General features: G+C 32.1%; 3 protein-coding genes across 3 annotated transcripts; 2 read left to right on the plus strand and 1 right to left on the minus strand.

Annotated features, from left to right (window-relative positions):
• Positions 1-1475: 1475 nt before the first annotated feature.
• LOC126672431 (protein MAIN-LIKE 1-like) lies at positions 1476-3775 on the plus strand. Its single transcript, XM_050366383.1, has 7 exons — positions 1476-1617; positions 1756-2118; positions 2497-2769; positions 2817-2857; positions 2916-3041; positions 3126-3536; positions 3617-3775. Exons 1-7 carry the CDS (start codon positions 1476-1478, stop codon positions 3773-3775), a joined length of 1515 nt encoding a protein of 504 aa, XP_050222340.1.
• A 4279-nt stretch (positions 3776-8054) lies between these two features.
• On the plus strand, positions 8055-10557 carry LOC126654554 (cytochrome P450 93B2-like). Its single transcript, XM_050348461.2, has 2 exons — positions 8055-8979; positions 9813-10557. Exons 1-2 carry the CDS (start codon positions 8056-8058, stop codon positions 10437-10439), a joined length of 1551 nt encoding a protein of 516 aa, XP_050204418.1. The 5' UTR covers position 8055; the 3' UTR covers positions 10440-10557.
• Positions 10558-13885: 3328 nt separating this feature from the next.
• On the minus strand, positions 13886-16035 carry LOC126674288 (cytochrome P450 93B2-like). The gene is made up of 2 exons (XM_050368719.2): positions 15033-16035; positions 13886-14644 (listed from the first exon to the last, which is right to left on the minus strand). The coding sequence occupies exons 1-2, from the start codon at positions 15918-15920 to the stop codon at positions 14012-14014; spliced, it is 1521 nt and encodes a 506-aa protein (XP_050224676.1). The 5' UTR covers positions 15921-16035; the 3' UTR covers positions 13886-14011.
• Positions 16036-16692: the final 657 nt, after the last annotated feature.

Genomic DNA, 16692 nt, shown 5'->3' on the forward strand with positions numbered 1-16692 from the left:
TAATCATAAATAAAATATATTTATATGATTATGATAAATTTTATTATACATATATTAACGAGTCACATTACGAGCCACGTGCATAGCACGTAATGCGAAACTAGTTTCAATAAAATAGCAAATGTTTACGGATTTAGTCAGTTATACTCAAACCTTTTAAAATCAGCTAGTTTTGCCCATATTGAGATATTTGAAATCTTTTTTAACCATTCGTGAATCGAACCGAATAATTTAGTGTATTTTGGAATAAACTTCATCACGGAATTTTAGGTCTCATTCACTAATGGCTAGAAAAAAAATTCAAATATTTTAAAATAAGCTAAATTATCCGATTTTGAAAAATTTAGCTAACAGACAATACCCGTAAATGATTGGTATTTTATTGGAATTAACATTTTTTTATAGACTCAACTTGTTAAGTACTTAAATGAATATAATACAAATCAAGATAAATCTCGGTTTCTCGGTTTATTTGAACAAACAAACAAAGTATGATTCAAGTCTGAGCTCAATATGACTAGATTTTTGTAGAGCCGATCTTGAGCATTTTTAAATTCAGCTCGACTCACTCAATTATACTCATATTAGTAAGTTTCATATTTTCGTAACATAGCATCATATTGAATTTTAGAAAATTAATTGTCATAATATTTTTTAAAATTTTTGAGTCTTCAAAAATGATCTAGAAAAATATGAGAATTCAATAAATATTCATATGAACAATACTTTTTAAAAGATAAACAATTAATTCAACCAAATTCTAAAATGGATCCAAACAGCAAGTCCAAAAAAGAAATCGGTAATGTGTATAGATAGTTTCCACGACACAATTATTTTACGAAAATAGATAAAATAAAGTTATATATCTACAATTATAGTCGTTTATTATTAACTGGATTGCTATTCGCCGCCTTTTTTTACTTAACACCGCCCTACAAATTACCCTTTTACTCATTTTAATTTTTGAATAGAAAACCAAATCATAAAAAAAACCTAAATCCTCTCAACTCATTCAATCATATTCAATCCCATATTCAACAGCAATGTCAGATTCCGAACGAGATAAAGATCGACAACTCCCAGTAAGTTTTTTTTAAAAAAATTCGAAATAATTTTTTTTTTTCGGTTTTTGGGGGGGACGTTCCCATTTCACGTCCCCTTTTCCGGCTGCGACCGAAACGTCGCAGCCGGAAATTATTTTATTTTTTAAAAAAAAATTAAAAAATAAATATTTATTTTAAATCATTTAAGTGATTTTAGGAATTAATTAGATTTAATATATATTATATATTATTTCTGTAACTTATATTTAAATTTTTATAATCGCAGGGCGGAAAGCATAGAGGGAAGTCCTTTTTGGCTCCAGAATTAGGGGGTCGGGAGCCCGTCACGTTATTACGCGTAAAATTTCTGCCTCAGCTCGACGAAAGAACCAACCGACGCAACCGACACATACTTCTCCCGATAACAGACGCATGTCTGTTGATGATCTTATAACAGATGATATTAGAGATACTGATAATTTTGATAGCTCAGAGGATGAGTCATGTGAAAAAATTTATATTTCTCGACGGAAGAAGGGTCCAGGTGGTCGGTTCGTTGGCGACTCGTCATCAGGTAAATATAATTAAACGATTTTAATTAATTTAATAATATTGTTAAAAAATTCAAATATAAGTTAATTATATTTAATGTTACTTACAGGGTCAAACAGACGACCCGAAGAGGTTGACGTGTGAACCGTTACTGGTCCAGTACCTGGTGGACCCGAGGATGACACTGTTATTCCTAGTTTTCTCGGACATGTCGCTTCTCGGCTATGGGATGGGGCGGACAGAGGCGTGCTAAAGTGTCAGACTAGACATGGAGCTCTTCGGAAGCTGAGACAGTGGTATGAGACGGCCTCAAAGGAGGTCAAGGTGCTGATAGACGGGACTGAGTTATCACATCTCCCGTATATCATGTTTGATCATCTGGATATCCCGCTCCTTTCTGCATTTGTGGAGCGATGGCAGCCAGATACAAACTCTTTTCACATGCCATTCGGGGAGATGACCATCACATTACACGACGTGTGGCATATTCTTCACATTCCAATTGGTGGAGCTATGATTTCAGGTGCAGTATTTTGTTATATTTTTCATATTATAATTTTACGTTAAGATTAAATTTTATTATTAAAATATTTAATTTGAGATTTTTTATTTTATTAGGTTTAATAATTGTTTAATCAGGTCACATTATTATTTTAGGTAAATTTAATGTTATTTAGGATAATTTAATTGTTTTAGGTTATTTTGTTATTTAATAAAATATTTAGGCCAATTAGTTGTTTAATGTGGATTGTGTTTTGGTTTGTGAATTGTAACTTCCTCGCAGGATTTCCATGAAAAATGGGTGATGCTCATTTTTAAGGGAAGTGCTGCCCAATTTTTTTTAGAAATTTAATGTACCTATTGCGTGATATTAATTTAAATTGCAAAATTATGGTTTCAGGTCAGCCGAATAAGGCTCAGCTGCAAGCTTACTGCATACAGATTTTAGGTATTCTCCCAGAGGATCTGGTGAGTAAGACGACCAAGCATTTTTCCCAGGGAGGTGTGTTGATTGAGTCGATCATCGGCTTATGTATGCATGGCCGTACTGCAGAGGTGGAGGCGATAGCCTGGATCTGGTTGACGTTAGGTTGCACTTTATTCATTGACAAGAGTGGCCATCGGATTAGACCTGCAACCATATGGGAGGTGCGGGATGGAGTCACAGATGCGAGTACATTTTCCTGGGGCTCAGCTACACTTGCTTATCTATATCGGCAGCTTGGAATCTCATCGAGAGGAGATTTCTCGGGTTTGACTGGGTATCTGACACTGCAATAGACATGGATTTATGAGTACTGTCCATGTTTTCGACCTCAGCGAGAGCGGCTGCTGATCGAGTCTCATCAACCTCGAGCTTCCAGTTGGAGTGCTACTGCGTCAGAGTGTTCAGGCATCCGACTTCGGGCCTTGCGAGCTCGTTTGGACCAGCTGACTGCTGAGGAGGTACGTAAATTTGTTAATTTATTAGTTAAATTTGATTTTATTACGATCACTAGATTTTAATTTTGGTATTTTGATTTTTAACAGATCATGTGGCTCTCTTTTGGCGGCGAGCCTGTTGCCAGCGTTGAGCATACTGCATATTATGGCTGGATAGCGTACCGGGACATTGTCGAGCCATACATGCCTTCTAGGGTGCTGCGACAGCTGGGTTATGTGCAGACTGTACCTGTGCCAATTTTTCGGCCAATAGGGGTTGTTAGGTCCGGGAAGTCAATCAAATACTCTGTGGACATGAGTGTGACGATTGCGATTGACATGTGGACTGCTTTTCCGACCATGTACAAGTTGTCGTTCATGGGATTTGAGGAAGCCCATATTATTGCTGGAGGATGTCATCCAGCGTACTTGGACTGGTACGAGCGGCATTCGCATCCACGTGTCCTTCCTGGCGTAGATCTTCCACGATCACATCCTCCTCGCTCCAACAACGATTATGTAAGTTTTTATTTTCTAATTTAGTGAATATTATATATATTTAACATATTAAAATAACTTGTCTATTTATGGTATTACAGTGGATGATGTTGCTGACTACCGAGTTCGAGCATTTTATCGGAGCTGTCAGCTCGATTATCGCCCAGCATAGACAGCACTGCGACTTTGAGGGCATTCCAGAGTTGGAGCAGGAAATGGAGGAGGCTAGCACTACTTTGGAGAGAGTCATGGCCGCTTGACGTAGTGCTGATTGAGTACTGTTAGAATATGGTGTATGTTTATTTTATTAGTACTTTTTTTTCTAATTATGTACTTTTTATTTTATTAGATGTGAGTTTCTAGACATTTTATTAAATATTATGTACATTTTTGTTATTATGCAATTTTATGAACATTTTAATTTGTTACATATGTTGTGCGTTTCAAATATATTACACGTATAATAATAAAACACACATAATGAAATAAGGTTCCGAATCAAAATTTTACAATCAACTCAATCTGCCATACCTATCAATTTATCTCATTGATCTCTCCTACTACCATATAAAGTATGCCAAGACTCAACAGTACGGTCCCTGCGCTCGAACCACAAGCTGGGAATTGGTGGGACCGGAAAATTATCCTGTAAATTCAACCTAACAAAGTGAGAGCGTCGCCTAATATACAGTATCATTATCTCCTTCGATGGTTGTGACTGGACCTCAGAGGAATGCAAAGGCAGGATAGTACGGGAACCGAACCGCGTCTCTGGTAGTGTCCCGCCTTGTATGTAAATAACAACTGCATTGAAGATAGTGGCAATAGGGTACAAGTCATCCCATACCTGCATCCACTTAATAAGTCATAATTTGAATATCATTTTTTAGAAAAATTAAAACTTACTGATAAATTTATATAATTCAATTAAATACCTGCATCCAGTAGCGAGGGTCGCAGGCTCCCCCTTCCCAACTAATACGTGTAATTGCCGCTTGTAACCCATCAATGTAAATACCATCATACCTCAGTCTCTCCAGCACCTATCTGTAGTTCCCCTCAGTCTCATCCTTCATAATTGCATATGCAATTATGAAGTTCTTGTTGGAAGGAGTCATTCCAATAATCTCAAAAAAGGCATCTTGTACTTGTTCGTCTTGTACGTGGAGTCCATACCGATTATCCAGTAGTATGAACGTAATAGCCTCACTGAATCGGGATGAGCCATGAAAAGGTGAGTCAACACACCCGTATCCTCCTCAGCAAGAGTCCAGTGCACATAATCACTCTTCTGAGCCATGTGATAAAACTGACCCACCATATCTCTACCCTCAAAGCTAGACTTTCTCAAATTCTCTCTGTAGGTGTACACTTGCCTTATTGTAGGGTTGTTAGATGGTACTTTTTCTTTCAAAGAAGCCATTATAGAACACGGCTTCGCTTGTGCGCACTCATATCTCGCACAATCTCTTTTGCCTCTGCACTCAGCCCACTCATCTGACTGTATCCCTCAGTATACACAGATAAAGCATGGTTGTGTGTACTCGAAATATCAGGCTTAGTGAGTACAAACCATGCAGTCTTACCTAATTTGACAACTATTTTGAATTTGCACTGACACGCTTTTGTCTTCGTATTTTTTTCGTACAAATGAATCAAAATCTGTGAACGATCCTCTGTAACGCTCACCCCGAGCACATTTCAGAAGCTTTCGTTTCCCCTCGTTCTTATGAGGCGAAATTACTAACTCAAACCCAATCCCTATAGCAATACTTTCAGCCCATCTAATTGCTTTATCATCAGTATCAAACCCATGTCCTGGATTAAACCGATCGATGTAATCAATTCCGTCACCGCCAAAATCTTCTAAATTAACCTGCAAAACATAAATAATTACGTTTAACATATCCTAATAATATTCAATATATTTAAATCGAATAAATTAATTAAATTAATTAAATTATTAAAAATAGTATTATTTAAATTTTTTTTCTTAAAAATTAATTTCCGGCTACGACCATCTGTCGCAGCCGAAAACAGCCCTTAAAGGGGGACGTCCGGCGTCCCCCCTAAAAAACAGAAAAAAAAATTATAAATCGTTTATTTACCAGGAAAAAGCCGGAAAAACTTGTTTCCGAATGTCGATACTCGTTACCCGACGATTGTACTCGTTATCCGTCATTTTAATCGACTTTTTATGTATTTGTTCGAATGTGTTCGAATGAGTTGAGAATTTTTTTTTTTTCAGATTTTGCTAGAAGGGCGAAAATGTATTTTGCAGGGCGGTGTTAAGTAAAAAGGGGTGGCGAATAGTAAAACACTTTATTAAATATATCACGATTTTTAAATTTTTTAAATTTTATAATTATGAATCTTTTTAACCATTTTCACCTTCTTTTTCATTTATATATTTATAATTAAAAAAATTATAAATTAGAACCAATTAAAACTCAATTAAACCAATCGAAACCTAATTACACACTTTGAAACCCAATTAAATCAATTGAAACCTAACTAAATATTTCGAAACACAATTAAAAAAATAATAATTGAATTTCTATTAGCTTACTTGGATTTCGATGTGTTTAAAATAATTAAACACATCGAAACTCAATTAAACCACTCAAAATCTAATAAACACATCGAAACCTAATCAGATTTCAATTAATTATTTTTTAAATTTTTAAAAACCTCATTCGGAGGAGAAATCTCCGGTTGCCGGCCAAAAATCTCTGGTTCGTTCTTCAAAACAGATCTGCTGGATCTGTTCTCTGAGAATAGATCTGATGGTCTGTTCTTGAAGAAAATACCAACGTAGGTCCATGAACAGGCTAGATCTACTCTTGAAGAATAGACTTGCTAGTCTGTTCTTGAATTACAGACCTATTCGTACCTTTTTGGAGATGTCTCTGGCGGCCGACAGGGGAGCCGGTCACTGGAGAAGATGAATATGATGTGTTTAATTAGATTTCAGTTGATTTAATCGGGTTTCAAAATGTTTAATTAGGTTTTAATCGGTTTAATTAAGTTTCGATTTGTTTTGATAAATATTTTAATTTTAAATATTATTTAATTAAGCCTTAATCTATTCTAAGGTCCCTGTACTAATTTCATTTTTCTTTACTTTGTCCCTATAAAATTTTGGATCTTTACTTGGTCCATGTACTTTTAAAAACAGTTTTATGAAGTCCTTTTATTTCTTTATTTAATCCTTATACTGTCAAAAATAATTTTACTTGGCCCCTAGCATTTTTGCACTTTTGTTAACAGAAGAACCTCAAAAAAACTGTTTTTGGCAGTACAAAGATCAAGTAAAGAAAAAAATTCTTAGGGATGAAGTAAAGAAAAAGTGAAAAGTATAGAGACCTTAAGATAAATTTTGCTTTACTTATTGATATTTAAATAAAGAACATGGTGAAATGTGCTAAAAAAACCTTTAAGTATCAAACTGATAAGTTTTTTAAATATCAAGATTGTTTTTGAATTTTTTTTTATATGCCACATCACCAGCTAACGGAGATTTTGAGCGGAATGTTTTTTTTGTTCAAATAAATAAAATTAAAGGATCGATTTGTACCCAAAAAAAAGTTAAAGAGCTATCTTGTACTACGAGGATTTTTTTATATATTGGGTCTATTTTTTAATGCATTTAATAGTTAATGAGAATAAATAATAAAATATGATCGATAATTTGGAAATAAAATTAAGTAGATTAACACGTTATTCGTGGTCGGAATCAATCACATTATAATATAATATTAAAAATAAGAAATTTAATAATTAAGATTATATTACTACTGTTATTTTAATATTTTTTTGGATAAACAAATTAACAATGGAAAATGCAAAAATATTATTTTAATATTTTGTTACAGTGAGATTAGTTCTGTCCATATTTGACGCTGTTAACAAAGTCTGTCTAATTTTCCTTTGCGTTAATGTTAAAAAAAATCACGAACATTACACGTTTATTCATTTTAATCACACAGTTTAAATTTTCTCATTTTCATGCACGAACTACCACTTTTTCTCAAATTCATGCACGGTGCTGAGGTGACACTCATTTATTGGTGTAAAATGATCTCCACCTCAGCGAATTACACCAATGGGACCGTGACACCTCAGCACGATGTATGATTTGAAAAAAAGTGATAATTCATTCATGAAAATGAGAAAATTTAAACTTCGTAATTAAAATGAAAAAATATGTAAAATTGGTGAATTTTTATGACATTAACCCTTTTTTTTTTCATATATAATATGAAAACGAAAAACTTTCTATCAATTTAGCACCAATATAGTAATTAGCAAACAGAAAAAAAAATTCTGACCTCCTCTTCCTCTTTTCCGAAAGAAGAAAAAACAAACAGAAAAAAAGTTCATTCGTTACATACAGTCTAATAATATTGGATACAGTGTGAACCAATACAAAAATAAACTATTTTAAATTAGTTTATAGAAAATTAATTCAAATCAGTCATAATTAAGAGATTACACTGGAACTTCTAATTTATATATATATATATATATATATATATATATGATCAAGAGAGAAGGAATACACACTCCCCTAATTTCAGCTATTGAAGAAATGATACTGGAATTTCTCTCCTTGTTTGCTGCCTTTTTCTTTGTTATTTTCTTCATTAAAAAACAATGGCAGAATCTTCCTCCAAGTCCTATAGCCTTACCAATTATAGGTCATCTTCATCTTCTTGGACCTTTAATTCACCAATCTTTTCGCGACATTTCTCTCCGTTACGGCCCATTATTCCATCTCAAGCTCGGTTCAGTTTCGTGTATCGTAGCTTCAACTCCTGAATTAGCTCAAGAATTCTTAAAAACACATGAACTTACATTTTCTTCAAGAAAACATTCCATTGCCATTGCAAACCTTACCTATAACTCGTCGTTTGCGTTTTCGCCTTACGGTCCTTATTGGAGATTTATTAAGAAAATCAGTACTTTCGAGCTTTTAGGAAATCGAATGATGAATCAGTTTCTTCCTGTCAGAACTAAAGAATTGCATAATTTTCTTTACGGGTTCTACGAAAAATCAAAAGTTGGCGAAAATGTTAATGTAACCGAAGAGTTGATTAAATTTTCTAATAATGTAATATCTCAAATGATGCTTGGTGTGCGATCTTCTGATTCAGACAGTGAAGCTGAGACTGTAAGATTTGTGATCCGTGAAGTCACACAGATTTTTGGGGAGTTTAATGTTTCTGATTTTATTTGGTTGTTTAAGAATATAAATTTTCAGGGTTTTCGGAAGAGAGTTGATGATATTTTTATAAAATATGATGGGTTGCTTGAGAGGTTAATTACAGAACGTGAGAAACAAAGGAATAAAAATGAGATTAAGCATCAAAGTTTTGATTTTCTTGATGTAATGCTTGATTTTATGGAGGATGAAAATGCAGAAATCAAATTGACAAGGGACCATATCAAGGCCTTGTTTTTGGTAAGTAAACTAAAATTATATTACCATATTTCTCCTTATTTTATCTCTATTTACACTCTTTCATCCCCAAACCTTTTTTGTTCCAATCTGCTCCTATTGTTTTGCTTTTTAATATTTTTATCTCATTTTTATTGTTTGATTATACTCTATGAAATTTTGTTTTCCACTGATTAAAATTATTGCTTTCGTGGATTGATCTGATTGCTTTGATCTTTTTGAAAATCTATTAATTTGCCTGTGTTTAAGTTGATCTATATCTATTATTGCAAACACACATAAATTTTGCACATTATTACTTTTTTACAATTGATTACATAATCCTTTGTATTACATGTTTTTTTTTCTTTCTCTATTTCATTTTTTTTTCATCTTTTAACTAAAATCTCCAAATATATTTTCTCTCTATTCTCTTTTACATATAAGTGTATATTTTCTCTAAGAATTTCTCGTGGGTGAATTATTGTAATTCTATCTAAAAATAACAAGTTTAGTCTCCCTCATTTATTAAATATATCGTGATTTTAAAATTTTATCAATTAGTCTATTATTATTATCGCCAAATATATTCATGCTTAGTTTGTATATGTCAAATAGGATAAATTTTATACGCGTGGAAGTCTAATATTGCACCATGTAAGCTCTAAACGAGTTGTGATTATATTTGGCAAAAATCGTAAAAATTAGAATCAAATTCATATATTTTAAAAATCTACGGTATATTTAGCAACTAACATATAGTTGTGAATCCATTTTTAAATTAAAATTAAATATATAGTGTAGACGATTAAACTTTATTTATGTGAAATAATATTAAAAATATTGTTCGGTTTCAGGATTTTTTCACAGCAGCAACGGATACAACAGCAATAACACTGGAATGGGCATTAGCAGAACTGATAAAGAATCCACAAGTTCTTGAAAAAGCCAGAGACGAAATCAATAGAGTGGTCGGAAATAAAAGAATTGTTCAAGAATCAGACAACTCAAATCTGCACTACATTCAAGCAATTTTAAAAGAAACTTTCAGATTACACCCACCAATACCAATGTTAGCAAGAAAATCAATTCAAGATTGCCATATCAACGGCTACAAAATTCCTGCAAATTCTTTGCTATTCGTCAACATTTGGGCTATTGGTAGAGACTCAAAATACTGGAAAAACCCGTTGAGTTTTGAACCTGAAAGATTTTTGAATTCAAGAAAATTTGATCTGAGAGGTCAGAATTATGAGTTGCTGCCGTTTGGTAGTGGAAGAAGAAGTTGTCCTGGAATTGGATTAGCAATGGCCGAATTGCCGACTACACTTGCGGCTATGATTCAGTGCTTTGATTGGACGGTGCTTAATCCTCCTGATATGACTGAACGGCCAGGATTGACTGCTCCGAGAATGCATGATCTTGTATGTAATCCTGTGGCTCTCATTCCGTGTGTTCTTGATCCGTTGTTGTCTAGTGGTTGAATTTGAAGTGGGGTGGTGTTGTTTGGGTTTATTATATTTTTGCAAATATTGTTATTATGAACTTGTTAGTATTTGTTGTGCCTTGTGTGATGAATAAAGTGGTAAATAAAATTTAAAACATTTGTCCAAACAAATTATCTACTTTTATTATTTAGCTAAACGTATAATTATTTGTCCATTTGATTTTTTTTTTTAATAATCGGGGAAGACGAACACTTGTGGAAGGAAATGAATCCACGACCTTCACACTTTATGTCCAGCGCTTATACCATTCAAGTTACTGATAGTTGATTCCATTTGAATTTTAAAAATAATTCAAATTTATCTGTTTTTAGTAAATGATTCTACAATTTAATTTACAAAAGATTTATTAACTAATAGAACTACATTAGATATAATATTTATATTTATAATTTAAAATAAAAGAAAAATAATTTTTTAGTATGCATAATTTTAACTAAATTGACAAATAAAAAAACGTAAGAAACATGTTTTTTCTTTTAAGGTAATTACATGATAATTGATTCCGAAACTAATTAATCTATCGAGTTATTTTATTTTATTTATCAAACTTTTGATTTATTTTATTTTAGTAATTTATTTTATTTTTTATTTGAGAAAAGTACACCATTCATTTTCTTTTAAAATTTATTTACACAAATATTATAAAGTTCTTAACAGAAGAAACATGTTCTAAACTGACAAATAAAAAAAACAGAAGAAACATGTTTTTTTTAATGTTTTTTGATATAAAATTTAAAAAGTATATTGACAAAAAAATCCTATTGTTTCACGTTTTTAGCGATTTAAGGCTAACGTTTAAAAAGTTACCAAATAAATCCTAACATTTCTAATTTTTGCATTTTATAACCTCATCCCGAATTTCGGTAATTTTATCATATTTTTTAGAATACAAAGTATAAAAATACGAATAGTTGGAATTAATATGCTAATAATATGGCTGACACATATGTAAATTATGCCCCGAAAATGGTTTGGGCTATAAAATGCAAAAATTGAAGGGCTTTCTATTTGAAATATTGTTTTTTGTACAATATTTACTTATTTACTATCTCTTCTAAATTTTTATATTTCATACCAACTTTTTTTTTTCTATACTATTTTTTTAAAATTTAATTTTCTATACTAACTTTCATTTTTAATATTTTTTTCATTTTTTTAAAATTTTTTCATTATTCTTAATTGTTTTTTTCATCATTATGTTCCTGCACCTAATTAATATTTATCATATATTTAATATTTAATATTTTTTTATTATTATTATTTTATTGACTTTTTTGATTGTTGACGTTTTTTTTGTAAGTTTTAATATCAAAACAACATCAACAGCATTTAATAAAATAGGTAATATTAATTTTTATTTTTTATACTAATCTTTACTTTTTTTATATTTTATCTTTATTTTTTTCTCATATCAACATTTATTATTTACCATATATAATTAAATTTTAAGTTTTTTTTCATACATCAACTCAAAATCAACTCAAAATCAACCAAAAATTCACAACATGTAATAAAGTAACTAATTTAATTTTTTATTTCCTTTTTAACACTAATTTTTATTTTTCCAACATTATTTCAATTTAATTTTTATTTTTATTTCACGTACAATATCGTTTTTTTACTAAAGTTGAAATCACCAAAATGTCCATCAACATCAACACAAGACTAACACTGTAACATTACTGATGGAACTGGACGTTGAACGTGCGTCTCCGAATAATGTTGAGCAGACAACACAAAGAGCATGAGTTGTTGTTTTTAAAAAGAGAATGGTATGTTACGTATGTATTTAGTCAAGATTGTCGTACCTCTAGTCAAATGAGTTTGTGCCTTACTTATAGCTTTTTCAGTGCGTCTATCTTTTCCTGGGCGATGAGGGATTTCTCTTTGGCTAGGTATTTATGCTTAGATTTACTATCATCACTTCAGCATGTGCGGTTACTTATTTTGCTTTCGTGGATTTTTCGCTTTTGCCGCTTCTCTATTTCCTTGTCGTTTTAGCGCGGTTTTAATATTTTGTGTCTCGTGATCGCATGTTTCTCGAGCTTTTATTTGTTTTTTGTGGTTTGCTTCATTCATTTTTATGGCGTGTTTTGATTCTGCGTTTTTATGTAAATTGAACTAAAACCAGCCATAGAAATAATCGGAACGACCTTTCTTTCAATGTTATTCTTTGTTTTGGGGATACTTCCGTACATTTTGTAACTTGTTTTGATTTTGGGTTTAACCAAACCAAAACAAGCTACCAAATGATCGAAAGGAACACCTTTTGTTTTTACTTACTCTTCTGCTTCTCTGTGTGTTTTTTTTATTGTTTTCCTTTCCTTCATATTTATAACGTCTTGGGTGGTGCGTTACAAATGTCTTGTCTTCCTGAATGCTCCTCTTTTCCCGCGCCTCGTGGTCTTGTTATTTGGGTCTTCTCGTTTCTAGCGTTAGCAACTTACTTTATCTATAAGCTCCAAATCTTCATAGATCCCAATGAAGGCACCACTGGGTACAATAGATTGGTGAAGATCATCGGCGACAAGATCAACCTCAACTGTTGGATTCCCTCTACTGTCAATGATTTGTCTAACCTCAACCATTCAGAGCTGTCGCCACGATTTTTGGTAAAACAATTCATGCGGTCAATCGTAATGTACGTACCGCTATGCATAACATCTTTAAACAATCTGTAGCCGAATTTCATGAATATCGCAGCTGAGCCGGAGCAGAAGCCAAACGTTAGTTTGCATTTGGAGCGTAGATACTCTCTAAAGCTAGTCACCATCAAACTCACAGGCAACCAAGATCTCAATAGCCAAACAAGCCGAAGAAGCAGTGTCAATAGCTATACTCGATCCAAATTAAAGACGCGGTGCTCACATACTAAAAGCGTTAGCTCCTAATCTCCAAGGACATAAACCATCTTTGGAAAAGTTTATGTCGCCGACGATCTATCGATGAAGGCCTAGAGCTGTTTGTTGTTGGGTTAGATTGATTTATAAGAAAAAAAATACTAGAAAAGATGAAAAGATGCAGAGAAGGAAGAAGAAAATAGAAAACATCGTATAAATGTTAAGTTTTAATCACCGCGTCGTAACTTCTAAAATGCAAAACAAGTATGGTATTTTTGATAAAAGGTTGGAAAAGTTTGGTAGTTCTGTAAAAAGCTCAAAATTTAAATGGTTACGGTTAATTTAGTAACGTTTCAAACGTTAGGTTTAAATCGCAAAAAGTGAAATGTTAAAATTTGTTTTACCAATATCCCAATTTAAAAACATAATATTATTCCATATAAAAAAAACATAATATTATTCATTTTAAATTTTTTATTTTATCAATTTTCATAAACTTATAAAAAAATCTATAGTCTGTATATAGACAAATTATATTAATGCATCCCATTACCAAGCCTATGGGAAACACATAAAACAATATCAGTATAATAATAAAGTATAAATGATCAATCAGGCACCTTATTCAATACAATACCTACTAAAAATGGTAAAGAAAAACTCAAAAAAAAAAAAACATAGTAATTAATACACACAAATTGAAACACTTCAAAACGGATTGAAACGTGCAATTGGCACACACACAAGATGATTGGCCAAGGGAGCTGTGATTCCAGGCTTTTCAGTCATATCAACCACCTGATCACCGCCATCAACCGCCGCTGGCCGACTCGCAACCACCGTCCAATCAAAACATTGAATAAGGGTAGCCAATGTAATAGGCAAAATCTGCATGGCTAAAGACATACCAGAACAGTTCCTCCGACCCGAACCAAACGGTAACAATTGAAAATGTTGGCCTCTGAAATCAAAATCATTCTCATAAAACCTTTCAGGATTGAACTCCAATGGATTTTTCCAAATTTCAGAGTCTCTACCAATAGACCATAAATTCACCATTAGTAAAGTGTTATTAGGAATTGTGTAATTTTTCACTTTGCATTCTTGAATTGAACTTCTGAGGATTAATGGGATTGGTGGGTGGAGTCTAAATGTTTCTTTAATTATGGCTTGAATATATGTAAGATTTGGTACATCTGATTCTTCAACTAGCCTTTGTTTTCCAACTTTTGATTCAATTTCTTGCCTTGCTTTCTTGAGAATAGTTGGGTTATTTATGATTTCTGCCATTGCCCATTCAATTGCAACTGATGTTGAATCTGTACCTGCTGTCAGATAGTCCTACAAATACACAATTAAATCAAAAAAATTGCCAAAGAACCTTCGGTTTCGGTGATTTGCCAAATATAACGTGATCTCTAAATTTTATCAATTTGGTCCATCAAATATTCTTTGTCACACGATTCATTTAGAGCTGACGTGACGCAATGTTCTTTGTCAATTTGTAAAAATCTATCATATCTAACGTATACAACATCGCATCACGTCAGCTCCAAACGAGTATATTTGTTAAAAAGAAAAAAAAATGCCAAACTAATAAGATTTTAAAAAATATGACATATTAGGCAAATAAACTAAAGTTGTGCATTTTTGAAATTTTTGTGCCATTAGCCCCAATAAATTAAATTTTGTAAATGATATGAATAATTACATCATGTAGTATACTCACCATTACTAAACCCTTCATGTGAACTCTGCTCAATCGTATATCCGAGTTTTTATCTTCCACAACATCAAGCAAAAGATCAAGAAAATCCTTTACTCCATTATTATCATTATCTTCTAATCTTTTCTTTCTATCTTCTTCACGTTCTCTAATGATTTTCTCCAACAAAACATCGTACCTTGTCCGAATATCCTTAAGCCTCCTTCGAATTCCCTGCAAATCCCAATTCTTGAAAAACCATATAAAATCCGAAATATTAAATTCTCCGAAAATCGCAGTCACCTCACGAACAAGATCCACAACCTCATCATTATTCTCCGAACATCTCCTACTTACTATCATTCGAGAAATAATGTTATTCGTCAATCTCAACATTTCCTTCGAAAGATTAACGCTTTCGCCCGTTTCGGATTTAGCGACGAGCATTCGAAGAAAAGAATGCAATTCTTGAGTTCTTAACGGAAGAAACTTGTTTAGAGTATGGCTTCCTAATAACTCAGAAATGCTTAATTTCTTGACGAAAATCCATTCAGAACTATAAGGAGCAAGAGGAGTAGCAGCGTTATAAGTAAGATAATCAATGGCTTGATTGAAAATTCTGTAAGAAAATGTAAGATCGTGAGTTTTGAGAAATTCTTTTGCCATTTCGGGATTTGAGACCACGACGGATTGGATTGATCCGAGGCGGAGATAAATTAGAGGGCCATAAGTTGATGAGAGTTTGTGTAATGATTGGTGCATTAGGGGTCCGAGGAGATGAAGGTGGCCGATGATTGGTATGCGAAACGGAGTCGGAGGAAGATGGTGGCGATTGTGTTTATAATAATGGAAGATGGTTTTTAGAGAAAGGAGAGAGAAGATGAAGATTATGGCATATAGTAAGATTATCATTTTGTTTAGCTCAATTTTTTAGTGGATGAGGAAAATAAGCAAGGAAATGAGAAGTCTAGTTTAAAGAAAAGAAGTATGTAATTCGGCATGAATTTATTTGTGCACGAGATGTTCATAATATATGCAAATTTTAGGATAAATGACCATCTACCTAACTTAAATGAGAAGTCTAGTTTAGTTGGTAGCCTTATCGCATGCATAATTTATGTATGAAATTATTAATTACACTCCCTACATTTCACAACTTTTTAAGTTAAATATTTTAGATCTAAATGCAAAAAAAAAAAAAAATCTAAATATATGCGTGTGTTTACATTTTAAATTAAATGTTTATAATATTGTTTCGATTTTAGTATTTTACTTCAATTTTAGCTAATTTCTTTATAATCAATTTAATTGTCCCAATTTTCAGTTGAAACTATATACTAATTATGTAATCAGCAAAATTCATTTTTCAGAATTTTAAAATTTAAATTTTAATGAAAAAGAAATTAAAAAAAAAGTTAAAATCTAATTTTAAATTCTCTAACTTTCGGTGTTTGAAATTAAAAAAGAAGTAAATTTGGATAAAAATGATTAGAAAAGTCAAATAAATCAAATACATATTGTACTAAACGACTAGAATTGCAACAAATTAAATAATGAAATCGGAATATTTTTACAAAAATTAAAATTTTAGTTTAAATTACAACTACCTGTAAAGATTTGAATTTTTATAATTAGCCCAATATTTTATCCGCAATTTTTTAGTGCAAAAAGTGTGACGAATATT

The sequence above is a fragment of the Mercurialis annua genome, linkage group LG1-X (genome assembly GCF_937616625.2).
Source record: "Mercurialis annua linkage group LG1-X, ddMerAnnu1.2, whole genome shotgun sequence".
NCBI lineage: Eukaryota > Viridiplantae > Streptophyta > Magnoliopsida > Malpighiales > Euphorbiaceae > Mercurialis > Mercurialis annua.

Excerpts from the sequence above, each read along its gene's own strand:
- LOC126654554 (XM_050348461.2), top strand. The coding sequence starts at position 8,056 with ATGATCAAGAGAGAAGGAATACACACTCCCCTAATTTCAGCTATTGAA. Across the intron at positions 8,980-9,812 it reads ATATCAAGGCCTTGTTTTTG|GATTTTTTCACAGCAGCAAC; the intron begins GTAAGTAAACTA and ends GTTCGGTTTCAG.
- LOC126672431 (XM_050366383.1), top strand. The coding sequence starts at position 1,476 with ATGTCTGTTGATGATCTTATAACAGATGATATTAGAGATACTGATAAT. Across the intron at positions 2,858-2,915 it reads GATTTCTCGGGTTTGACTGG|CGAGAGCGGCTGCTGATCGA; the intron begins GTATCTGACACT and ends TTTCGACCTCAG. Across the intron at positions 3,537-3,616 it reads CTCGCTCCAACAACGATTAT|TGGATGATGTTGCTGACTAC; the intron begins GTAAGTTTTTAT and ends ATGGTATTACAG.
- LOC126674288 (XM_050368719.2), bottom strand. The coding sequence starts at position 15,920 with ATGATAATCTTACTATATGCCATAATCTTCATCTTCTCTCTCCTTTCT. Across the intron at positions 14,645-15,032 it reads ACATGAAGGGTTTAGTAATG|GACTATCTGACAGCAGGTAC; the intron begins GTGAGTATACTA and ends GTGTATTTGTAG.